The sequence below is a fragment of the Cryptomeria japonica genome, chromosome 9 (genome assembly GCF_030272615.1).
Source record: "Cryptomeria japonica chromosome 9, Sugi_1.0, whole genome shotgun sequence".
NCBI lineage: Eukaryota > Viridiplantae > Streptophyta > Pinopsida > Cupressales > Cupressaceae > Cryptomeria > Cryptomeria japonica.
The window spans coordinates 5,598,923-5,626,619 of NC_081413.1; the positions used below are offsets into that span (position 1 = coordinate 5,598,923).

Consider the following 27,697-nt stretch of genomic DNA (forward strand, 5'->3'; position numbering starts at 1 on the left):
TTTACCCTATGGCATGCTTCCCGAGGCAGAATTTTGCTTTGCCCTTGGACTGGCTTAATCCTCAATCCATCCTCGAACCACGTTTCAAATTTCATCGCATTTTGGGTTCGTTCGCTATGTCTTTCCTTCAATTTCGGGTTTTTCTCCTTGACTGCAGGTGGGAAATTTTCCTTAAGTTGCAAGTTTTAATGTTTTCCTTTGTTTTAGTCTTTGTAGGGAATTTTTTAGCTAATTACAAGTGCACTTTATTGAAAAAGAACTTGTAATTTACTTTTTATTTCCCCCTTGATGTTTTTTGGCTTTTTAAGTTATAATAGGGATTTTTTGGATAAGTTACAAGTTAATTTTAAATTGCAAATTTAAAAAGTCACTTGTAATTTTTTTATAAAGTTCCTATTTTAGTCTTTTTACTTGTAATGGGGATTTTATTCCCCTATTACATGTATTAAGTTATTAAAAGTTGTTGAGGGGATAATAACTTGTATTTATCTCTCAAAAACCCGATTTTGCCTACAATGAAAATAAAATGACATTTTAAAATTGCATTTCTCTCTCAAAAACCTGATTTGCTCCATAAGTGAAAATAAAGGCATTTTAAACTTACTAAAGGGTTCTTAAAACCCGATTTTGCCTTGTGGAAAGAAAAGCGTCATTTTTAAACTTGTAAAATGAAAAAAGAAACCCGATTTTCATTCTTACATGCAAAATAAAACTTGTTGCATTCTTCTAAGAACCCAATCAGCTTCTTAGGCGAATTTGTTGAAAGTTTCCACCAATTTTTGTGGAGATTTTCTAGGAGGAGGAAGGCGTTTTGAATTCTTAGCTATTTTCATGCATCTTGAAACTCTTTCCATACCATTTGGTGGATTTATTTGCTGGTTTGAAGGCATTATAACAGCAACACGTGTTTGCCAAAACACCAAGTTTTTGTCTTCCAAGATGCCACGAATCTCTTCTCTCCCATATCGTTTTGCTTCCTCAACCCTAGGAGTTGAGATTTAAGGGAGATTTGACCAATTCTTTTGCCACTTTGCAAAGCGTTTTTGCTGCTAAAAACGTTTTTCAAAAACGTGGCTAGGGTTTCCAAGTTCGATTTGTTGCTTATTTAAGGGATTGTCTTCTTCATTCAAAGATTGTTTGATAAGGGCCTTTCCAAAGCTTATCAAACTTATCATGTTCCCCTCTTTTCTCATGTGCTTTGTCCCAATACAGGACGAGATCTGAAATTCGGAATGCCTTGACTCTTGCTTGTCGATCAAACCATCTCTTCACCACTCCTTGGTGTTTCGCAAAGTTTTCTAACGCTTGATCTCTCTTTTCTTCCAGGTTCATTAACTGCGTCAATCGGGCTTGCACTGCATCAGTATCTTCCATGTACTCCTGAATGAATCTTAAAGTCGGGATCCTGAGTTGCATGGGGAAGACTGGGTCTTGGCCATAAACCAGAAAATAAGGCGAAATGCCTAATGCGTTCTTTGTCCTGATTCTGTCCGCCCATAAGGCGAATCTTAACTGGGTGTGCCATTCTCTCGGACTCCTCTCTAGCAATTTCTTAATAACGCTGAGCAAATTTTTGTTGGTGGATTCTGCTAACCCATTACCCTGAGGATAATAATTTGATGAGAACTTGAGGGTTATTCCATATTCAAAAGCCCAATTTGAGAATCTCAATGATGTGAATGCCGATCCATTGTCGCAAACCAACGCATAGGGACATCTAAACCTTGTGATTATATTTTCCTCCAGAAATTTGATTACAACTTCAGTAGAGCAAACTTTAAGTGCTTGTGCCTCTGACCATCTGGTACAATAATCTGTAGCTGTAATGATGTACTTGTGTTGTGCTGAGGATGCGGGGTTAATGACACCAATAAAATCCATTCCCCATTTGGCAAATGGTCTAGCTTCAATCACTGGATTCAGTGGCATGGCAGGATTCCTTTCTCTAAAAGCTGCGACTTGACATGTATGGCAAGTCCTGCTATGATTAAATGTATCTTTGAAAAGCGTAGGCCAGTAATATCCTGCTCTCAGGATCTGATGAGCTGTAGGAAGGTTGGCTCCATGTCCGGTTCCAAACTTGGAATGGAAATGTTCAATTATTTGTTTTGCTTCATCTTTGCCAACACACCTCAAATATACTCCTTCATGATTTCTGCGATATAAAACAGATCCTTGAAGCATGTAGTGTTGACACTTCAATCTTAATGCTCTCTTCTGTGTGGGTGTCATGGGAGCAGGACATCTGTGATTAAGCAGGTATGTCACAATATCTTTGTACCATTCATCATGTGTGACGTCTTCTAATTCATAAACTTGTTGGACTAATCCTGGTCCATCAATTGCCAATGTCTGCGCCAAAGCTTGTCCTCGAACAAGTTTCATGGGCTGAATTTCAATATCAAATTCTTGGATAATGGCGACCCACTTTCCTCTTCTCTCTCCTAATTCATTCTGCATGAGAAGAGTCTTGACTGCTGCATCCGGCACAATTGCATAAATCTTGGCTCTCAGGAGGTAATGTCTAAATTTCTTTACTGCTTTTACTAATGCATATGCTTGCTTTTCAACATTGGGGTATCTAAGTTCTGCACCTTTCAATGGCGTACTCATAAATGCAATTGGATTTTCATCCCTTTCTTCACTTCTCTGGGTCAGAATAGCGGCACAAGTGTAATCGGAGGCGAAGGAATATAGATAAAAGGGCTTGAGATAATCTGGACTGATCAATACTGGTGCTTCTGAGATGGCGGTCTTTATTTCTTCAAACGCCCTTTTGGCTTGTGGAGTCCATTCAATCTTTGCGTCCTTCTTCAGCATCTCATTCAAAGGTCTGACGATCTCGGCAAATCTGGTAATGAATTTTCGGACAAAATTAATCTTGCCGAAAAATGACTTGAGTTCTTTCTTGCTTGCTGGCAAATTGATAGTGGATATAGCCCTCACTCTTTCAGGATCAATGGATATTCCTTTTTCTGAAATGACATGTCCTAAAAGCTTTCCTTCCGTGACTCCAAATATGCATTTCTTTGGATTGAGGGAGACACCGTATCTTCTGCATCTTTGGAAAACTCTTCTTAAGTCGTCCACATGATCTTCTCTCTGCCTGGAGAAAACTGTGATGTCATCCATGTATATAATAATGCATTTACCGATTAAATCTCTGAAAGCGATATCCATAGCTCTCTGGAATGTGGCCCCGGCATTAATAAGCCCAAAAGGCATTCTCTTATAAGCGAACGTTCCCCATTTGGTGGTGAAAGCGGTCTTCAGTCGATCTTCAGGTTCGACTAGGACTTGATTGTACCCTGAATATCCATCTAAGAAGGACATCATCTGCGATCCATTAACGATCTGCAATACTTCATCTAATGATGGTAGCGGATAATTATCTTTCTCTGATGCTCGGTTGAGATTTCTGAAATCAACACACAATCTGATCTCTCCATTTTTCTTTCTAACAGGTACCAGGTTGGCGACCCACGTCGAGTGTCTTACTGGGAAGATGATCTTGGCCGTGAGCAACTTTTTCACTTCTTGGTATATCAGAGGTTCCAATAAAGGATTAACCGGTCTTTGTCTCTGTCTGAATGGCTTGCTTCCTGGCTTCAACGGGATTGTGTGAGTGATAATTGCAGTGTCATGGGTCTTGAGATCTTCATAGCTCCATGCGATGACATCTGGGAAGTCCCTCATGTTTTTCAGGATTCCATCTCTTTCAGTTGCTGTGCAGGACTTTCCAATGAAGACATTCTTAGCTTGTGCCTCATCACCTAGATTGATCGTGTCACACATATTGCCTTCCATGCTATGATTTTTCTTTTCTTTCAATTTGTCAGGATCAAAAATCCTCTCCAATTCTACCATTCCTTTTGGAATAGTGTTTGTCTTTAAATTCAAGACACCTTCAGCATCGAATTCGGCTTCACCTACTTCTTCTTCATCTATGATTTGTGTTAAGAAGACGTCCGTATTGGTTAGGAAGTCCAAAATATGCTTGTCATCTTCGAAAACTTGAAAATTGGTAATGTTGTCTGGGACTGAAGGAACTGATATTAACTCGACCGTGAACTTCTTCATTCCTTCCATTGCTAATGGTATCAATGAGCTTGCGGCTTGTGCGAGTGAATTTGCCACTTGATTCTGATGTCTATAAATAGAATTGATATTGAAAGCTTCAAAACTCTCAATAAGATCCCAGACTCGATTTCTGTACTTGGTCAATCTTTTGTCATGACAAACATACTGCTTCCTAATTTGCCTTATTGCTATTTCTGAGTCTCCATATACTTGTAATATTTTCGCTCCTTTTTGGATGGCTAATAATAGTCCATGAATCAAAGATTCATATTCAGCTACGTTGTTGGTACAAGGGAACTGCAATCTGTGAGCGGCGAGGTAGGTTTCTCCTGTTGGACTAATCAATTCATACCCAGCTCCAGATCCTTGTTTAGATTTAGACACGTCGAACCTTAATGTCCATATTTGATTTTCTTGTTTTTCTATTTCTGGGCCTTCCTGACTTTCAGATGATGTATCGGATAAGGCTTCATCTTCCATAGAACTCTCGGTCTCTGTAGAGCTTTCATTCTCTGAATCTTGAATTTCTTCCATAATCAGTGTCTGTGGGGCTCTTTTATATACTTGCTCCAATGCGGTCTGGCATAAAGCACAAGATAATTCTGAGTGGACGGCATTGTGAATTCTACACCAATTCGGAAGAAGCAAATCTCGGACGGATGCCAAAGTGCCAAGTTGTACACTTTGCTGGATGTTTCTTTGTACGAACCTTCTGAAATTTTCAAACATCCCTTCATCCTCTTGATCGGATCCTTGATCACTTTCAATGACCATCTCTGTCGATTCTATCACTTCTTGTTGACTATCTTCATCTTGTACGCTTTGTATCATCAAGACTTCTTCCACTTTGGGCTTGTATGTTCCTAAGTCGGATTCTAAAAATAAGACTTCATTGTCTTCTCCATATTCAGTTATCATCAGCCTCAACCTTGGAGTACTGTCAATTTTGATCTGGTTCGGGACTCCTCTCCATGGTAGCCACATGTGTGCGAAATCAGTCGATACATATCCATTCAATTTTCGCGACCAATCTCGACTTAGGAGCATCCCATATGAATCTGGAATATCCACTACTGATATATCTATGAAGTTTTGAACTCTTGGATCTGCGGCCAACTGCATATGAATGTTGTTCAATTCACCCATAACTGGAACTTCTGTCTTGTTCAACTGAGTGACCTTTCTCTTGGTAGGAGCGGGGGTTATTCCTAGTCTTTGACAAACAACTAGGGGCATCACGTTACTTGAAGCTCCGGAATCATAAAGGCAATTATGTAATAATTTCCCAAAAATTCTAACTGATAGCAGGAACGGGGCCGGTTCGTCTTTTCCTTGAGAAGGGACTGAGGTCTCCTCACTTGGTTCCTGATGTTTGACTTCATTAATCTTTGAATGATCGTCCTTTGCTGGGTTCTCCTCTTTTGAGTGATTAGCTTTGTTTGTAGATTTTCCTTTCTTGACTACATCTTTCTTGTTTGCGACTTCCTTTTCTGGAAGAGTCTGATTAGTAGCGAGGCCTTCCTTGATGGTGGGCTGAGTCTTCTTAGTTTCGCCCCTTTTGAGTAATACTTTTCCTTCCAACATGTCTTCCTTTTTAGCTGGGAAGGTTATGGTCTGGACCATGCATTCATTCTGTTCAGACTGCCCTTGGTCAGCGGCTTCCTCTTGGGTCACATTAATAGTGGCTTGAACATTTGACCTAGTTGTACTAGACTCACTTAGGCTATTGATCACTGCATCTTTGATTTCTGTCACTTTTAGCAACTCGTAGAGTGGTAGACTTACTTTGACTTTCTTAAGTTCATCCAACACCAGCGCGGCCAATCTTTTCATTTCATTATCTGCGGGAGGTGCAATATTCCTTTGTCTGTATTCTTGAGTATTCTGAGGGTACTCCGGAATGTTGCTGGCCTGGGGATCTGGTGGAGTAGAGAAATTATTTGGAGGGATGGACGTTGTTAGAGGTTCTTGATTCCTCTGATTTCTGTGATAAACTCTTTGATTCACTCCTCCTGAAGATTGGTGAAATATTTCCTTTATTCCTTCTACTAGGACACTATCGTTCAATGGTGGAAAATAATACTCTGAATCCTCTACAGGTCCATTTGCAGAAGCTGGCGGGAACTGGGATCCTGGTGGTACCATCGGTCCATTGGCTGACTCTGGTGGAAATCTTCCATTTTGTACTTGACTAATTTCTTCTTGTGAATATCTGCAGGTTTCCACAATCATGGCTTGACCATACTGCGTGGTTGGGACAATTTCGTATCCTGTTGTGGGAGGATTTTCAAGTGCATTAGTGGTGCGCATCTCTTGTTGGAAAATGTCGGCTGCAATCTTGAACTCAGGACACTGCAACTCAGAATGTTGATTCGTATTGTGGAGTCTGCACCAACTGGACAAGGCTGCTTCGGCTAGAAATACTTTGCTTGTAGAGGGATTCTCTTGATTCTGCGAATTTGGTGGATTGTCTAAGGGCGTCACCACATTTCCGTTGTTGGGAGCCGTATTCCATGGTCTCCTCTGGAAACCTTGGTTGTTGTTTCCTTGATAGTTGTTTCTAAAACCTTGATTATTGTTTCCTTGGAAATTTTGGTTGTGATTGATCCTTTGCATACTTTGGAGTTGATTATTCTGGTTCCTCAAGTGGGTCACCTCAGTTGATAGCTTCTTGACTTGTTCAATCAACTCTTTCATTTCATCTTTCTCTTCTTGTGTCCTTGACGAACTTGTGGCATTTTGCAGGTACACAGGTTGTGCGGGTGGAGCTTGAGAAATTGGAGCTCCTGGGTGAAGGACCAACTGATTTGTCGGCTGTACGCTTGGATATGTTGCTTGCGGAATTGGATTCATGACTGGAGTTTGGTTGGCCAAGGCCGTACTAACTGCCTGCATCTGGTTTGGTGCTGCGACAGGTCCCATATGTAGTAGTGGTCCAGTGATATTTTGTCCCATGTGCTTACTTACTTCAATAGCTTTTGCATAGGCCGCATTTAGATCATTCGGAGTCGGGTGCGTCCTTACGAACATAGCAGTGAGATGATCTAAGGCTCCATAGTAAATTTCCCTTGGATCTGCAATGAGATAAGGAGGACGTAGCATTGTGTATGCGCGGTGAAATCTGTTGTTGAAGGAAGTAATGGGTTCATGTTCTCTCCTTCGGACCTCTACAAATTGTCTATATAACTCAGCTGGTGTAGTTGGGATACCAAATTTAGCAATGAATGCATCTTTCATCGCGTCCCAAGTCCTGATGGACCCTGTAGGTAGGTGAATGAACCAAAAATATGCCTCTTCTCCCAATGAGTAGGGAAAAAGCCTACATGCCACGTCTCCATATTCAATTTGTCTGTTACGAAGAAGGTCCTCGAACATCTTGATATGATCTTCTGCCGTGCGATGGAAATCACTGACATTGAACTTGGAACAAAAGTGCTTTGGATTCTTCGGCATATCGTGATAAACTGCAAATTCCAATGGTGATGGATTGTTGACTAGCCAAGTCGCACCATTGAGTATATGAGGAGGAGGAGGAGGTGGAACACGTTGAGCCATTGTATTCTTTGAAGCTGAACTTGATGAACTGGCTTGGCCTTTTGTTTGAGAAATTGCCTAGATACTGGATTGGATCGCCGCTTGTACTTGTTCTTGAAGAATTTGTGATGACTCAGGAGATGCTTCCAATCTTAGTTCGAACTCTTTGGGAGTGTCCTCTCTTTTAACTCGCTTTGCCTTAGAAGTAAATTGAAGTTCGCTTAGATTCTTGATGCCTGGTGTGGACCTCAATAGCCTTTGATGTTTCTCGGGCGAGAATGAACCAATGCGATCCAGCGTGAAGTCTTGTGAAGATTATTGTGGGTTCCTTTGATTGCGAAGTTCTCTAGCTATGACCCTTCGATGTTCTTCGACTCTATCTTCCTCTTGTTCCAAGATAATTCTGACTCTGTTATACTCAACTTCACTTCTCCTTGCGTTCCACGCTACTTGATTCAATTCTGAAATGATATCCTCTTGAGTGTTACCTATCTGCAAATTTGGTTGTACTACTTGATTCAATCCTTCATGTGGCAACACCATCGTACTTCATGATCACTTTTGCAATGTATTCCTCTTCAAAATCCTATTGACTTTCAGAAATTCGGAAAATGGAGGCCCTCCTTCTAGCGCCAATTCTGTTGACGTGTATTTTATACACCATCATACACAGAATAAAATACCAATAGGCATCTTATCCTCTCTTGAGAAAATAGTCTCTAACTGCTGAAGATTCGCGTAAAGGATCAGTTAGGAAGACTCCAAGGTTCTGTTAGTAGGGTCTCTACGTGTGGACAAGCTTCCAGCAGTATGATGTGATTTGCTGTTTCCTTCAAGGGGTCTTACATATTCCGAAAGTTCAAAGATTTTACTAAAACTAAAGGAACTTTTCAAAAAATAACAAAAGAGTAGGGTTTTTTAAGAAGTCTAATCTAATCTAACCCTATGAATGACTTAGTATGGACAAGACTTGGCAAGATTCAACCAACTTCAATTTTGCCATAAGATAACAACTCAATTGAAATTAGTGCGATCTTCTAAGGTAACAAAATGATATTCAATGCATCAAAGATCAAAGATACTACCACAAAGGTACATATCCAAGATACAATAATGATTGAAGATTAAGGGACTCAAAGTATTCTCCAGTCGACCACGCAAGGCGTTCCTACAATCAGCAAGAAGCTAGTGGTTTGGATTACGAATCCTACCAAAGATCAAGTCTCACACTATGTCCTTCAAATTAACACACTACTTTGATTGAGCATGATTCAAGTAAATCAAACAACCATGAAGATAACTTAAGAAAGTTGCAACAAAACACCATAACTTCAATATTTCATTGATTTCCAAATCATCATGTACAACAATTGCTTCAATTTCTCTCTTCAAACTCAATCTTGCTACAAAAATAAAATTACTTCTAACTCTAATCTCTCTAATCTCTATTCTCTCTTACATCAACTATTGACTATTACACTATTATTTTTAAATGAAATGAAAAATGGGGGTATAAATAGCATCCCCAATTACAATGAAAGGTCCAGATTGAAAGTAGATCAACGGTCAAGATCATGACACCCAAACCCTAATTAGGGTTTGTTACAAATGGCCTCCTTTTTACTGAACAATATTAAATGCATAGCCAAATATTAAATTTGGCACAAAAACCTAGGAGACATAAACCAATGACAAATAAGATGTCATGTCATCTGTAACAACCTTTCATCTAGAATCTTATTCCCTTTCCAATTCTCTTTCTTAGCATATGCAATGAATCTTGATACGATTCCTTCGATTTCTGCAATTGGAATCTCGGGAAGATTCTTCATACTCTCTTCCAAGTGGATGACCTGATCGAATGCATCTAGAAGAGCTGCGTCCCATGAAGATTCAAGTTCCTTCGTTCTTTCAATCAGGAGCATGGTGGCAAACATTTGATCATATTGCTCATCTGTAACATTTGCATCCTTGCAAAAGATGACCTTGATTCTATCCTCTAACTCCTGCATATCCACATCTGTCTCGACCTCGATCCTTCTACCAAGAATGGTACGAAGTACCTCAAATACTCTGTCCTGGATCGGATTGATCACCTCCTCAACTTGGCCACATCTAGTACTGATGTCCTCAAAGAAAACACTCTTCATATGGAGTAAGGTTGACCACTGAAACAAACTGTGAGATTCCCCATCCAAGATCTTCTCTTGCCCTAAAACTTTTCTTGATGTGTGTCTAATAACTTTCAAGACAGGAATGATAACATCCTTGGTATGGGCGAATGCAGCTACTGTTATCATCAAATTGTGGATTATCTCAAGAACCTGGATAGCTTGATGAATAATCTTCATCATCCTTGTTACAAATTCTATGGCCACTGTATGAGATCTATCCATCCAATTACTTGTACGTTGAACCATGTTCCTGAATCTTTCTGCCTCACTGATTGATTGAAGTGGAAGTGCTTGCACTGGTGATCTAGCTGGATCCTGACGTCCCAAAGGTTCATTGATGTGACTGAAATATGCCCTCCATGCACCGACCTCTCTCTCAAGCTTTCTATTCTTCTCCATTTCTTCTCTAAGCTTGTCCTTCAATGCCTCAAATGAGTCGGTAGCATCTGGTGTATCATATTCCTCTGCTAGGATCTCACCTTCATATTTGTCTGCTGCTGGTGTAGCTATCTGCAGTTTTCTGGATCCAGTCTCATCTCGAATCATCTTGGACATCTTGGTAGCCTTTCTCTTCTCTGTCACTTCCTGGGAATGTCCAACAAGGCTCTCTAAATCAATTGCACTGTCCTCGTCCTCTACTACGATCACCTTAGTTAATCTTTCCTTCAACCAATCTGGGATATTTGATCTTGTCTTTTGAACTTGAATCTCTTTATGCACCACTTCTTCTTCTCTGGGAGGAGATGTCATTTCATTATCTTCTTCTAACTCATAGTCCTGGAGAGATCCATCGGGTGAACCATGCTGTGCCTGTCCTTCTTCCTGCCTGTCATTCTGTACCATCGACTCCATGGATTCTTCCACTTGAATTGTTCTCTTCTCAGGTCTAGAAGAAGTACCGGATGATCGATCTCTGTTAGCCTCTTGTTTCCTCTTGGAAGACTCTTTCTTTTCTGACCTTTCTTTTCTCTTCGAACCCCTTGGATGGAGATTGCCCTCACTGGCACATCGAAGGTTACCTTCTCCTGAATTTCTAGGATTAGGATTGCCTTCACTCACACTAGCCCCACCTTCGGTTGGTTTCTCTTCCAAAGTGAAAGTCATAGCTATGCCTTGTTCTCTCAACTTCTGATGCTGTACGTCAACCCATCTGCGAGTACAAGACAAGACTGGTGCCATCAAAGTATCTAGATCCATGACCTCAGGCTCATTCCAATCTAACCTTATTGTTTTGCTTTCTCGATCATAGGAAGACTGGACATGTCTGCCACTGTCCTGAGCTTGGTCGGCCACTCTGTAAATCCTGCATTTCCTGATGAAATCCAAAGGCAATCTAGAATGCATTTTTCGTTTCACTTCAAAATCATCTAGGAGGTTCATCATAAAATCTTCAATTTGGTACTCATGTCTAAATTTCCTACCGACTGTCTCCTCTAAATGTCCATGTGGATCAAAGCTTTCTCTCAAAGCAAAAGATGAAAAAAAATACAAGGCTAACTCCTTCTCTGCGTCATCCATGGCTAAAGCATTAGGACATACCTCAACTGAATTGCCCAAAATGATAGGTACTGGAACTCCATTCTGATGTCTGTGTCTGAATGCCTTCACATATGCTGCCAACTGTCTCGTTACTTCAAGTAACACAATTCTGTCTGTCGGATATCTCGGCAACATGTATGGAGGTAAAGGACATCCATGCACTCTAATATAAGTGAACTTGGGAAACTGAATGAACCAAGCACCGTACCTCTTTATGAATTCCTGGGCATCCTGAGATAATCTGTTGTGAATCCCACCTTGCAACGCCCTTGTGATGTTCATCGTGAAGGTATCATTAACTAACTTGTAGTTACTTCCTGGCGGATGATGCAAGTAGGCATAGGAATCACAAGCTCTGACCTCGCCGGGTCCTCTTCCAATCACTCCTCTGTGAGGTAGTCCTGCGTACTCAACACTCCTGATCAAGGCATAGATGACATATGAACTCATGTGGAAGGACTTAGTAGCCTTGAGTCTTCTCAACTGTACGTCCAAGCAATGGCTAATCATCCTAGCCCAATGTATCGTACCTTTCCCTTGAACGATCACCTGGATGAAGTAGAACATCCACTTCTCAAAATAGAAGGCGTGAGGGGCTCCTGTAACTCGGTTGAGCATGGTAATCAAATCTCTGTACTCCTCCTGGAAATCAATCCTGTGCGGTGTGTTCGGGATCTTGCTTAGACGGGGACGGCTTTTGAGTAGCCAGCTCTTGTTAATTATGCTTAGGCAAGCATCTGGATCATCTTCGTACATTGATCTGGCTCCTTCTATGCTCTTGTATATCATGTCCCTGTGCTCTGGAAGATGGAAAGCTTCACTTATAGCTTCCTCTAAAAGGTACGCCAAAGTGTTTCCCTCATTGGACACGATCGTTCTGGACTGTGGATTATAGTGACGAGCACACTCGATCATCAACTCATGGCACTGAATAGCTGGAGGAAAGCCTGCCGCCTTAATGATGCCACTCTCGATTATTCTCCAGGCGACAGGTGATGGCTTACCAATGTAAGGGACATCTCGAAACTTCTTCGTGCTGAAGTTACCCAAGTTAGTATCTCCAATGTTGCTCCATTTGGACACGATCTTAGTCTCCACTTCTTCGGTCTTCTGATCTTCTTTCATGAGAGCTGAACGACTGGTGGATGCTCCCGCCTTCGGGGTTGCCATACCTACACAACATTTCATAATGAGAAGCTAGATTTTGCAATAAATAACATAGATTAGAGAATAAATTTTAGGAAACTTCATGATAAGTCTTTGAGTTATCATTTCCTAAAATAAAACGATTGAGCTAGGAATTCAAAAATTCAAAATTCAAAATCTAGGCTATGACGATCAACTAATAAAACAATAAAATCAAATCGCCATACCTCAGTAGAGAGCTAACTCTAGAATGCAAAAAGAACAAAATCGCCTAGGCAAAATTGACGTATAGATATTCTTCAACACAATCTCTCCTTTAAAATATCAATTTCACCACCTTTTGATATGTCCTCGATGTGATCTTCAAATCAACGTTCCTCTTATCAAGTTCGCCACCCTTCAAGCTTTTTGACGTGATCTCCAATGGATTTGACAAGTTCGCACAAATGGAAACCTCAAGTTCGCATCACCTTGCTTGGAATGCAATTCGCTCCAGCTTGGATATCAATTCGCACTTCTTCCTTTGATCGCATATGAGATGAAAATGATAATGTGAAAATAATGATTTTCACCTCCCCTTTATAGGCGCTTACCTCTTACCATTCACCCCAAGGCCGACTTTGGTAATTAAAAGCGAATTTAAAATAAAATAAAAGGCCGACTTTTTGGTAACATAAACAAATAAATATCAAGCGCTCCACTCAATTTTTATTAAAATAATTAATTATTATTTGCCAACGTTTTTTAATTTAACAATTTCGATTTTTTAGAAGGCAAAAACAATTAATTAATATTAAGTGCAATATTTAAATGCTAATTTATTGAATTTTCAAAAATTATCGAATTTTAGCATTTAAAATAAATTCAAAAATGTTTGTTTAGTGCCAAAATTGAAAAAAATGGGAAGATTCAAACCTCATCGCCCTGGTCCCTGACTGAGGGACAGGAGCGATTCATCACTTTTGTCTTGATTCTTGCAATTTTTACGTCCCAGGTCTTCATCTCTACGTTGGATTTGGCATGTTCGTTGAGTCCTTCGAGCTAGATCGACTTGCATGTGTGAATGAGTGCCTTAGGATGTATTATCGCCCTGGTCCCTTGGAGAGGGACAAGAGCGATCCTTATAATTTCTCCTTAATCTTTGTGACTTCGAACTTTAATCTTTGTTGTGATGGACAAACAATGCTATTCTTTCGTTCCCCTTTCGTTCCACTTGAATTCTACAAGGCGTTTAGACATTGAAAGGATCATCGCCCTTGTCCCTTGGAGAAGGACAGGAGCGATCCATGTGTCTTGGCTCAAATTACTTCGTTCTTGATCTTAACTCCACGTTCATCATCTTCCTAATAGCATCTTTGACGTTGCCTATCCTTGCCTTGTCATGATTTTGATGGAACATGAAAGATTTTATGCAAATCGCTCTGGTCTCTTCCTGAGGGACAGGAGCGATATGAGTTCCTTGGCTTAATTGATAGCATTTTGACATTTGGAACTTTTGTAAATCACCTTCAAATGACACCTTAGACCTTGTGTAATCCCGAAAAACCTTGACTTGGCATGAATTTGAAGAAAAATGAAGGATCCTAAGCAAATCGCCCTGGTCCCTTGGAGAGGGACAGGAGCGATATAGCCTCTGTGTTCACTTTGATGATCATTTTACGTTTGAAGTCTTTGTATATCACCTTCTAATCATGCCTTGGACCTCTTACGACCTTGCAAAACCTTGACCCCACGTGATTTTTGCATGAATTGGCCAATATAATAAACATTACTCTGGTCCCTTGGAGAGGGACAGGAGCGAACTTCAACACTTTGAGCTTATGCTTGCGTTCTCCAACTTGTAATTGCTATCATCGTGTAAAACGTAGTCTTTTTGATCCCCTTGGTCGCTTGACACTTGCTTAACTTTTGAAATCTATGCCTTTATGGAAATATCGCTCTGGTCCCTTCCTGAGGGACAGGAGCGAATTAGATGTCTTGGTGAGGTTCCTTCAATATTGGCAACTTTGGATACTTCGTGCTTGATTGAAATGTCTTGAAATGTCCTTGCCACCTTGTTCTCCGTCTTGGAATGTCTTGAACTTGAATAAGAAGTAATATACTCATTACATCGCCCTGGTCCCTTGGAGAGGGACAGGAGCGATCTTGCTCTTGTAGGCTTCACTTTACTTCATATCCTTCAAAAATTATATTCAACGGATCCGCAATGTTCCATTCCATTCATCCATGCCTTGAGACCCTTTCAAACTTGGCAAGAAAATCATCTAAGACAAAAATCGCTCAGGTCCCTGCCTGAGGGACAGGAGCAAACTAGGACATTTGGGACCCTTGTTGACGTTTCAAAATCTTCAATTTGTCTTCAACGGGTTCAACTCATCGTCTTTCTTGCCTTCAAACTTATAACTTGCTTGATCTTCGCTTAGTACATGTCCTATGAAGAATATCGCTCTGGTCCCTGGGAGAGGGACGGGAGCTACAATGTACTTCGCCTTGGTCCCTGACTGAGGGACAGGAGCGATTTTGGCATTCTGGACCATTTTTCTTCATGTTTGCACTTCAAGTTATATTCATTTGATAAAACATATCTCCTTGGACTTCTTCAAATCATCAAGTCATCAAAATCCTGCAAGGACAAAGCAATATTCGATTTGTAGCTCCGGTCCTTCACTGAGGGACAGGAGCGATTTTGCTCCTATAGGCCAAAATAACATGATTTTACACATTTTATCACTTCACAAGACGAAAACAAATCATTTACAATGCCCGGGATCAAAAATCAAAAAACTCAAAATTTGGTCAAAATTGGTCAATTGGTCAAAATTCACATTCCATCATCAACACTTAGACAAATTTAAGCTCTGCATTCAACATTCCAATTGAAAATAGACCATTCTGGCGAATTTATTTCATTCAAAATTGCATCCTACGAAAGGAAGCTCAAAAAGCTCTCAAAACCGACTGGATTCTGGTCTGAAAAGACGGTAACTAAAACCCTAAGGCTTGACCCTAAATCCAGACAATTGACAATCTAACAAAACCCTAAAAACGAAACGAAAAGCGAGCGAAAAACGAGCAAAAAGAGGGGGTCCCCATTTGCATGGGGCGATGTGTGAAATGGTCACAACACATTCCCAAAATCTTCCCATTTTTATCCATCCATATTGCCTATATCCGTACTTTCCATTCACGTCATTTCCCACAAGTCTAAATCTCATTTTTCACTCATTTCTCCATTTTCCGTTTTACAAGTATACTTGCATTCGCTTTTTAAAAATCCGATTGCATGTTCGTTCTTCCCCACTTGTATACTTGCATTCATGAGCCACGAGCCACCTTCACGAGGTGGGCTAAGTTGTACTGTTGTGACTTTAAGTGGGAAATTGGAGACATCATTACTCTCCTCAGCAGGATGATGGTCTTGAACACTCTAATATTTTTGAACCCTAGATGTATCAATTTACCATGTTCATAAGGCAGTCCCATCATATATCATGGGGAGAGATTATCAGTGATGCTTTGTGCAAACAACTTGCAACAGTCCCTACTACCATGACTTTCTACATGAATTCGTACTTAGTGTATTTGGCAGCATCACTCAGACATTTCCTTGGTCTTTCTACCAAGGGTGATCGCTCGCTTACACCTGTGTGGGAATATTATGACCAACTGCCTTTGAGACCCAACAGATTACATTTCAGAAGGGTTCAAGATGCATTCTTTGGTTACTTCATGTGCCAGTTTGACAAGACTCTAAAGAACAAAAGGGTGTCAGATGAAGCATGGGAAAGAGTGAATGAGTATGGGTGCTTGTTTCTTCAATTCTTGACTTTCACTTATGTAAGAGTCGAATGCTACAGTGGGCAGCCATACATGCTTCCTAGATACCCGACTGATAAGATCATTCTTATGGAGTTGGGAATATAGATCATGGTTGTGCACACTCATCAATCTTTCAAACATAAGGTTGGAATGGGGATTTCTACAACAAACCCATTGACGATTGGCTAGTATTCTCTTGTCACATCCGTCAAAGCCAAAGCTATGGAGACTGAGATGAAGGAGATTAAACTCAAAAGGTTTAAATCAAGGGCAGACTTTGACTATCGGGGTATGAAGGAAAAGATCAAAAAGTGCTTCGTACATGTGCATCGTATTGAGGATATCAGGGTAGATCTCCGAACAGAAATGGAGGTTCTCAAGATGGACTATTGCAGGCTTACTATTGAGCAGGTTATTGATTTGAACCTGGTGGACATTCTGCAAGGAAAGATTGATGATGGGAATGTGCTCGATCCAGATTTTGTCTCACGAAGGTTTGAGGAAGCCCCACTTCCTTTAATCTAATGGTCACATAAAGAATGCACTTCTATTCTTGAAAGATTTCAGCCTATCTTAGCTAACACCAACACTTGGCTCAAAGGTAATGGTGTTAGACTCATCAAGATCAAGGTTGGAAAAGAAGACGACTCTACGGGGCCTCTTGGACGCAAGTCTGAGATTCAAATTGACAATAAGGAAGGTGCACCATCTTTAGGTACTAGGATCAAATTACGGGTTAGTCGGGCAATAGTACTTCCTCCTAAGGAGGCGACAGTTCGTGGTAAAGAAAAGTCTCGGCTTCACGTTCATGTGATCGATCCTGATGATCCAGAAGAAGGACAACAATCAGATGATGCTCCTAAGTCACTAGCTTCGGACTCACCTCATGAGATTCCCTCCTCAGTTTCCATGGAGTTGCCTCTATCTCCTCCTAACATAATAGTGGAGGAGTCTCCTCAGAATGTCGTTCCTATTTCAGCAATTGAGCCACATCTTGATCATCAACAAGAGAGTTTGCTGGAAATCCCCGAGGATACTCCTGCATGTATCCATTTGTCAGAGATTGATACCTCTACTTCTGGCTTTAAAGACTTTATGAGGCAATCTTCACGCCCTTTGGTTACTGAGCAAACCATGGTCGCCATCCAAACAGATACTCCTCCCAGGATGACCATGGTTCAAACAGAAACTGCTTCTCCTTCGCCTTCAGCCTCTACTAGAGGAGAACTAGTCGTTTTACCTCCATGGCTTAGTTCTTTTACACCAAAGAGGAAGAAGCAGGAAATCTCTCCTGATGCCTTTGATGATCAGCAATTCAAGCAGTCTAGGCCCAAGGTTGCTAAAAAGCCAAGACAATCTCAAGAGTAACTGTTGACAGCAACAAGATGAAAGTGATAGAAATTGTTGAGCCCCTTGCGGATAAGCCACGTGAGGAAATGCAAGCTGCTGATTACAGGGTTACAAGGATAGAATTGGGTAAACAAACGCATGAAGTGGTCAAGCATGATGCCCAACAATCCATAGCTTCACTAGTACAGCGGTATGATCAACTTCTAGCAAAGAAAGACAAGCTAGAAGAGGAGAATAGGCAACTTGTTGCAGCTGTTCATAAAATTACAAAACCAGCTGGTGAAGGGAGTAATCCTACAAGTTCTTCTGGTTCGCAAGAATCAATTCGGCGAGTTGAAAGAGCTGCTCAGAAAGTACCAACGTTCGAAAGAATCAATTCAGTTATTGTTGTTATTATTGTTTCCTTTCCCTCCCCTTCAGTTACCTCTGTAACCGTCGGATGATGTCGTGGTGTGGGCTTGAGGCTGGGATGTGCCTACTGTAGCAAAGGGTGACGACTACTCCTAGATGAAAAGCACCTGATTCCCTCGTGTCTTCATGTTGTAGGGACATTCTTTGGTGGAGTGTCCCAACACTTGGCAAATGTCGCAGAAGGCCTTTTTAGGACAGGTTTCTTTTGTATGACCTTCCTCCTTACACTCCGTGCACCACAATTCCTCATTCTTACTGGTGCTTCCCTTCATACTTTTAAATTCCTTCATCATGTGATGCATGTCCTTCTGGAGGGCTTGCACCTTCTTGCTCGACCCCTCATCGCTGCTACTTCCCTCCGAGGAGTCCTCCTCACCAGAGGACTTGTCTTTCTTCTTCCAGGATGTCTTGCCTTCACTTTCCAAGTCCATTGCCTGGTTATAGGCATCTTCGTAGGAGGTGGGTGGTACGATTTTCATTTTCCTCCCGAGCGACTATCTCAAACCCTCCATAAACCACCTTTTCCTTAATCCATCACCCGGCTGGTTGTCCACCTTTCCCAACAGTTCCTTCAGTTGCCATCTATACGCTCTAATAGTTTCGTGTTTCCCTTGCTCGGTACTTAGGATTTCTGCCACGATTTCATTGTCGTCCCTGAGAAGTCGAAACTCTATTTTGAAGGCTTTATGTAATTCGTCCCAGGTCGCTATCTTCGTTTTATCAGTATTGGAGTACCAGTCGATGGCTACCCCTCGTAGGGTGGCAGGGAACTGCACCATCCATTCAGCCTTGTCAGTCACTCCATTGGCCGACTAGATTTTTTCACACGTACGACAATGCCGTAGAGGGTCTTCTTTCCTGTCTCCATTGAACTTAGGCAGCTTTTGCCTGTTCCCCATCACGCTCCTTGGCTGTGGCCTAGTTTGCCCTCCGAAACTCGACCCTCTAGGAACTCGTCCAGACACTGGTCCTCCAGAAGGTACTTCGCCGAGATTTGGTACGTTGGGTCCCACTGGGTTACTCCAACTACCAGGGTGAGATGAGCCTAAACCAAACAGATTGCTTCTACTACCATGCTCTTGTGTCCTCCCGACACCTTCGGTTGCACCAGTATCCTCTTCCTCTCTATTCTCGGTCTCGGTCTCCTCTTCTCTCCTGGTCTCTGCACCCCTAAATGGCATATACGGTTCTACCGTACCCTCATCACCAATCTCTTCCAATGTGAGGGAAAAGTCCCCCAACCGCTTTCTGGTGGTTTCTATTAACATAGAAACTTGGCCTTCGCCACTTGAGCCACCATTGCCATTCTTGCTTCCTTCTTCAGCAAGTTTCTTCAGCCGTCTTCGACGTTCGGCTTGCTGCTCCAACCTAATTGCCTTTGCAGTGGCCTCATGCCCGTCTTCTTCTTGTCCCTTCGGCACACGGTTTCTGTCCTTATTCAATGTCACGGGCATCAATTCCTTCATTCCGTGGGGTTGAAGGTTCGCCGGTGGCTTTCGTCACGTTCCTCCTCCTCGCGCCGACTCCTCTCTTCGTACTGTTGTAAGATTTGTTACTGCCGGTTCTCACGGTATGTTTCCTCTCGGCGGTTTTGAAGGGCTTGTGCCAATAGGCTAGGGAGGTTATCGATCAATCGGTTCGCCACTGCACTCACGCCAAGGGCACTCCACACGACGCTCTCAGGAACATCCTCCACGGTGGCTTCCCTTCTTACGTAAGTTTCAATTGATGCTTGTAAGATGCAGGTGAAGTCCCTTGTCAGTGCCCTCTCTCCTACGAACAACTCCTTTGGCTCTTCCTCGGGATTACTACTTGTCCCCTCGCTCACTGGTTGTCCCATTATCGTCATGCCATGTAGTATGCTCCCGTCATTCCAGGTTTAATTTGGCAAAGACGCCAGATGTTTGCCCTCTGGGCGAACAGTTTAATGCATGCAGACATACTACTTAACAAGAAAGAGTAATGCCATAGATACCAAACAAACAATATTAAGCCAATGGAAAAGATACCATTTCATTCATAATCGTAATACTGACAAGTTACATCACATGGTATATAATGGTATTGAGAGGGTGCGAGGGACAACTGTCGCACCTGTAACTACCAACCCTCAATTACATCACTAAACAAAGTACTTCCTAATTAATTACTTTGTATTCCCGTATGTACAATATGCCACCAACATAGGGCACAACCCTACTAAAGGTCGAGTGTTCGAATCCCTAAATCAATAAGAAAACTACCCTAGCGAATAGTAAGGGCTCAATACCAATGTGGCTGATCATCCTCTTAGACCAACTACTGATCGGAGCCTTAGTAAACCATTACCTCACCAACTAGCTAATCAGACGTGAGCCCCTCCTTAGGTGGATTCCTTGGTCCATGAGCATGCGCATTACAATTCCTCTACATACCAACTAGACTTCGATTCATTCCCATTTGTGTAATCTTATAATAATAGTCAATTGGATCTAGCAAAATGTATCCCTGGTCTTTTGGAAAACTAAGAATCGATAGGACGGTCAATCCTTCCCATGGCAATTGGCATAAAGAATACCAATGGTGATGATTATATTATTATAGTTATGATCAATGGACCTAAAGCACCCTGCATTAAAGAAAAAGATGATAAATGTGTATTTGTATGGATTTCTATCGACAGATAACATAACGAGATATGTAAATTGTGTAAATGATTCTTATATCTCATCAATCAACATGGTGGCGAGGAAGACCCATATTTATAGGATACAAAAGTTTCTAGTAATGAGGTGAGAGAGGAGCCTCTTCTTTAACATGAACATAAAATGTCTAGAGGTTTACTTTGGCAAGAGGCTCCAAGGCATAAAGGTCAATGATCACGAATCGATGTTATTATATGGACTGTGAAACTGCCTAGCAAGCTACCATTTGCTCTACTGGGTTTCTAAAACTATTAAGTGGCATGCTTATAAGATAGGGGTCTGAAATTTGATGCATGTCATGGTTAGAATACTTTTTGCATATATGGGACCTTAATATTATGAGGCTTTACCACACACGCACATAGGTTTGATCAGGGTACGCTGCAGACTAATGCCTAAAATGTGCTTGCTTGCATCTATTAAAAATGCATGCAGAGGGTGATCCTGAACCCATTTGTTCAAGGTTAGTATCTCTCTAGTAAAATAATACATCTAGTGATGTCCTTACCAACTAATCTGAAGCCATAGTTACAGTTGTACATTATTATCCGTATTATCCAAAATTACTGCTTATTACTCATTTGACATTTTGAAAAAAATAATAAGTTAACAATAAAAAGAAACTATAGCAAATTTTAAGAGCATCCAATGCTTAATTTTTTTCAGCTGAGCTGACTACCTCTAAAAAATTATCTTGTCGAAGGTAATTACAAGTCACTGCCCTTCCCAAAAGGCAAGCTTTTGTTCCAACAGCACGTTTTACCATCCAATATCCCTAGTAACAGTCATAGTAAACAGTTATATAAATTAGTCTCAAAAAGAAATTTAACAGTAAGGAATTTATTTTATCAATAATGCACGACTCTTACCTCTGCAATACTTGGGATAAGTTTAAAGTGTTCATCTCGAAACATGTCACTGCCATTTGCAAATTTGTCCAACAAAGATCCTTTTCTGATTGGCCTATTTGCTCCAAAGTAGAAGACCATGCTATAGTTCGGTTTGGCTGGTACCTATCACAAGCACCATAATCAAGTCAAGTTAGGGTAATATTAAAAGAAGGCTATAATAGATGTTGTCCCAAATTGAATTTTTGTTTTATTAATGGACAATGCATAAGCCTTGACAAATTTTGATCACCAAGATCCCAATGTGGGCAAGGTGAGAGAACACAGTAAAAAGAGCCAAACTGATTACAACAGCAAATTGATTATAAGCAGCAAACCACACAACAGAATATAGAAACTGATACAAAAATCTAAAACTACTGAAATACTAATTCTAGCGGCAAGCCTTCCAGATGGTGAAATACAAACTGAAGTTGGAAAGGAATGAAATTTGTTCTAGCAGCACAGCTCCTACAACTTATTATAAATATTGAATCTAGAGGGGAATCTGTAATGTCCCCTATTTTATGATACTTAGAATTTGTCTTCAAAAAGATAACTATAGCTTGCAACCAATACTATGAAGTCAACTTCAACTTCCGTAAGTAAGCAATTCTCCCTTACTAATGGTTTTGATGCTTGATTACATATATATAATATAAGTAATGAAATTAGTAATGGTACAACACTCTGATTTGAATTACTGTCAATGGAATCCGATATAATTATTATCTTTAATAGGAATGAAATAATTGCCGTTTCTATATGATCATGCGATGAAGATATGAGGACTATCTCTCACTCGAATAGCTGTGCCTGATTGACCTTTATACCCTGCTATAGTGCTGTGCTTTGTCTGATTATTACTTTCTAATTGTGCGTACTTCACAGTTCACCTTGTTGTGGGGTGGATGATACCCCTGCCTCTTACTCAGCTGACCAGAGGGCTCCCTGAGTGCTGTGAATATGAAATACGACTAATAACTTCCACGTCTTGAAGAGACTTCTGATCCTGTATTAATATTTCTTCAGGCGGTCATGATTGAAGAGTTATATTCCAAAAGACATGTCTATTTATCATTACCCCCTCTCCTTAATACTAATCGCACCATATTATGACAAATATCGTTATCGATTTAGACTTCACTAATCGCTACCCTTATAATCAATATCTGATCCCTATATGCCAACGCATCCCTTAGCCTTCAATCGGTTAGTGGTAACCTTTCACTTAATCACCGATTAAGTCCATATTAGAATTGTTGTCATTTCCCAACTTAATTCTGCATAAAATCGATTAGTCTTTCTTTCTACTTTATCGATTAAATATGCCTGATTATACTTGATGATATCATTAAGGAATGTTGATCATTATTACTATACAATTCTTTAATGATTTAATCATTGCTTGACTAATCTCGTGATTAGTTTCTCTTTAAATTGATCTATTGATCTTCATTCTTAATCGATGCTTGTTAGAATGCCATAGTCTATCATCTCTATCCATTCTTGATGTTATCGTTGTTCCTTATCAACCATCAATGCCTTTGTAAACTTAATATGCTAAAGCGATACTTGCCTCAGTTGATTTGTAGGATCGCTAATTCGGATATGGTTGATATTGTTGACGTGGCTAAAGTCGGATTACCAACTCTCTCCAATCAACGCAGAATAGAATTGCTGAGAAATCCTTTCCTCTCTTGCGTAAGGAATCCCTAATGCCGTTTTAGATGATAAAAAGGGACAACCTCAAGATTCCAAAAGTCAGGTCTTGACTGCAGGATAGCTCAGCGATTGATGTGTTTTGCTGGTATCACAAGGGGCTTACATTTACAACAAGCTGGTCTACATCTAACGATGCTGCGATTCTCAAGCTGGGAAATAAAAGCAAAAGAGAAGGGTTTAGGAGACCTAAGGACAGTGACAATAATAGTTAATGCTGCGGGTAGACAGATTTCGATAAACCAATTCTTGGTTTGCCAGAGACACCCTCACAACTCGACAAGAACGATGCAAGCTCCAAACGATAAATGGATTTTCAGACTATGGAGATTCATCCAAGCACCCAATTCTGGCACAGCCTGAGACATACTCACAGTTGAACTAGGCACGGTTTTGGGTTCAGACTAACCATACACGGTGACCTACAATTTGTAGGTCCCCAATGGTATGAACCTGAAATGCATCAAATACCCGCCACACTTTGCCATTAGAACCACTAAACTCTAATTAACCAGCTGAAAAGCAAACCATGCAAACAGAATAAAACCAAAATAACAAACACCAAATTCAATGTTCATATATTGATTTTGGTTGTCATTACAACAATTTCTTACAGCAGCCCTATTCTACTCCTAATCTAAAAACTGCATCTAACTATTCTAAAATCTAACTCCTAAAAACCTAACAAATTCTAACTACAAAAATCTAACTTCTTTACCATCTAAACCTTTACATGAGAGAGGCCTCTGCCTTTTATAGATTATACAATTTGAATCAAAGCCCAAGATTGACTGCATCCAAGGGCACTGATCTGTCTTCTAGAAGCTTGCCAGCTTTAACCCATGCCTAGTAACTACCATAACTCCCAACTGCCCTCTTCAACCACTTTCCCAGCTACCGGCAATTATTTGGCATCAATTTGGTCAATCAGGTAGCTGGGGAATAATTGACCCGTGGACCCCCTTGTTTTAAATGCATTAAATGGGGCCCACAGGTAGCCATTTACATTGAAACAATTCAATTTTACAAACTGATTTTCTAGAATCAATTCCAACTGTGTATTTTTGAGAATGCATACACTTATAGCATTTTGAGTGTTCTTTTGTCTTCAGACTTGCTGGTTTAGTGGTGGCGTGTTTCTCCGTGATTGTCGTTTTCATCTTGCGCTCCTGCATCCTCGCATCTCGGCTTTGATCGCGATCATATCTTCAATTTGCGCCTTAGGTTTCCTCAACTTTTTCCAACACCACCGATTTGCAATCAATCAATTTCAACCTAAATTAATCACTTTGAAAAATTAAAAAAAATTGACAAATATTACATGTTTTTCAAGGCAATGTCAGGCTTCGATTCGGCGAATAAGAGGGAACAATAAAAATATTCACTTTTTAAATAATTTGAATCCCTCTTTTCTCTTTTAACTTTGTTGATTCATTGAAAGAGTAAAACTTGGCCCCTCAGGCCAAAATGTGAGACCTTGGTTTTAAATGCCTCCAGCATTTTCGAGATGTTTAGCGATTTTTATTTGCGTTTTTAAGAGAACTCGGGCCTTTAGCTCGAAAACAACAATTTTGTTTCTTTTGACTTTGTTTCAAAAGCAAACAAAAGGGCAAGTTTTATGTGAAACTCGGGTTTTCTCAGATGATTCGCGCAATTTCCTTTAAACACCCTTTCCCTCAGTGAATTCGGGGTTTTTGGATCGAAATGGAGGCTTTGGTGCTTCACAAAACCTTTTCATTTCCGACTTGGTTGCTGATAAAACTCGCGACTTTTGCTAAAAAGTACGAAATCTTCCTCTGCTTACAAAACTTGGGTTTTCTCAGAGGGAATGAGCGATTTGAGTTCTTTTCAAAATCACCAAACTTTGTCTTAAACGCACCCTGGTCTGAGAATTTCGGGATTTGTAACGAAAATGCACGACCTTCATTCGACCTATTTCCCTCTTGTTTCATGAAATTCGGCAATTTTTCATGAACTATGCAATTTTAATTTTTTACTTCAAATGCCCTATGAGAAAACTCGAGCTTTCAGACGAATTTGAACGGACTTATGACCCTCGCAAAATAATAAAAAATGCCAAACTTTTCTTTTTGCTCATTTCGCTAAGTGAATTCGGGTTTCTGAGTTGTGCGAAAATTCGGCTTTTGAAGGTTATCTGTGCGATTTGGCTTTGTTTCCTATTCACTTGCAAGACGTTTTAAAAAAAATCTCGAGCTTTCTCCTTAACTCAAGTTTCTGAGACAACTTACGCGAGGTTTATTTCAAAGCCTTGAACGCCTCCTTCATCCCTCTCTCTTTTTCACTCTTTCAACTAGGCAATGGGGGCCCCCTGTCACAAATAGGGGTGCGTGTGCATAACGCACAACAGATATAAAGATCGAAAGATTGTTTAGTCTCTTTTCAAAAACTTATTTACAAATTCGTCTCCATGGGAGACTTCTCAAATTTGAATGATCTCAGCGGGTAATGTTTATGGGAACTAATCTAAGGTTTGAGAATGCCACATCATAGCCCTTCCCACTCAAGTTTTCTTGTCCTCGTGCAATTGAAAACTGAATCATAAATAAAATACATAGTATACAATGGAACAACACGAAGTATACACATGAATGCATGAAGACACGGAGAATACACTTAAAAAACACAGAGCATTCACATGGAAACACAAAGTATACACAAAGTAGACACATGGATATATTCAGATACAAACATGCACATGTAGATATAGTTTACTTGGTCCACAAGAAGTTGGAATGTCCAACGAGGACCAGATTCGTCCCTTGGGCCAATTAATCTATCATTTCATCCACGAGACGCATGACCATCCAACCAGGACCAAAACCATCTCTTGGGCCAAATCATTTTACTCACAAGAGGCAGGAGCATCCAACCAGACCAAAACCACCTCTTGGAGTAACCAATCCACAAGAGGCAGGAGCATCCAACCAGGACCAGAGCCATCTCTTGGGCCAAATCATTTTACTCACAAGGGGCAAGAGCGTCCAACCAAGACTAGAACCATCTCTTGGAGTAACCAATCCACAAGAGGTAGGAGCCTGCAACCAAGACCAGAACCATCTCTTGGGCCAAATCATTAACTCAATTATATGAAATATCTTATTCCAATAATGGTGTTCACCCATAAGGGGCCTATTACATCTTTATGTGATGTTTTTTATGGAAAAGTTTAAAACTACCGAGTTAATAATTTCTTGTGGACGCAAGAGTGTTATAACCCCTAGATTGGTTCCTCCACAAAACTCCATGTATTTCCTGTCCTTTCCCCTTGCTTTCCTTTTTCTTCAGTGGATGTGGCTTCTATTTTATGGGCTTGGCTTCTCTTCCTACATTTATGTCCTGGCTCCCACCTTTCATTACATCTGTAACACAAGTCCTTTTGCTTAAGGTTCTGCAGATTACAAATGTGCCCATGTCTCCATTCGTTGTGGCATTTGTATCACACCTTTTCCTTGCTGGTTTCATCTTGCTTACAAATGTGTCCCTTTCTCCATTCCTTCTTGCAATCACAGCAAAGGCCCTTCTTATTTAACTCTTCTCGATCATTATAAGAAAATTGTAGTTTCTTGCATTCATCCTCTTCAATAAAATGACTATCTTTTGGTGGTACTCTCTTATGGTGACTTTTTTCCTTTGTTTGGAAGGAGTCAAGCCTTGTGGCCTTAATAATTGCTTCTTGTAGTGTAGTAGGATCCAAGGCGCTTACTAATCCATGAGTGGTGTCTGATAATCCTTCCACAAATAAGTTGATGACCCTATCCTCGGATATCTAGGGTGTAATGTCCCCTTACTTCTGATGTTGCATTCAATGGTCCATTGGCCTATTCCGGAGACCTGTAGGCTATGTGGAAAGGTGAATTAAGGGTTTCCATGTTCTTTGGAGTTCTGACCAAGCTTATCAGGGGTGGAATGTGAACTTCGAGATGGTGCAGTGTTGCTAAGATCGCCTAGCTCTTTCTCTGGTTGCGAAGATCACGATTTTTGGAGCATTATTTCATGACTTACTATTTTTAGTAAGTGGCAGTTTGGGCATTCTATTTTTGGCAGTCTTGGACTTGGTCCTGATCCAGCACAGTTCAGTGATCCTCATTGCTCAGCCTCATTCGGATTTTGTTGATAATGAGTACTAGAGCTATAAGCGATTTAATTAAATATTATTCCTTATCCTAAGGCTATTATTTAATTATTTTATTACTGATTGATGTTATGGGGAATTGTGCAAAATATGATACTTTTCCTAAGTCATGCCTGGGCGAATTAATTGAAGATTAAAAGGAGACTTTATTTTTTATACTTCAAAGTTTTATTATGCCAAAATCGTGGTCCTCCCTCC

The 27,697-nt window shown here is 40.6% G+C and overlaps 1 protein-coding gene across 2 annotated transcripts in view; it reads right to left on the minus strand.

Moving 5' to 3' along the window:
- LOC131032502 (protein ENHANCED DISEASE RESISTANCE 2) overlaps window positions 1-27,697 on the minus strand; it is a 338,782-nt gene that overhangs the window by 20,667 nt on the left and 290,418 nt on the right. For both annotated transcript variants that reach the window (XM_059210938.1, XM_057963515.2), the window contains 2 exons: window positions 21,607-21,750; window positions 21,417-21,512 (listed from right to left, as the gene is read on the minus strand). In XM_059210938.1, coding sequence (XP_059066921.1) covers window positions 21,417-21,512; window positions 21,607-21,750 — 240 coding nt within the window. The remainder of the gene's footprint in view (window positions 1-21,416; window positions 21,513-21,606; window positions 21,751-27,697) is intronic.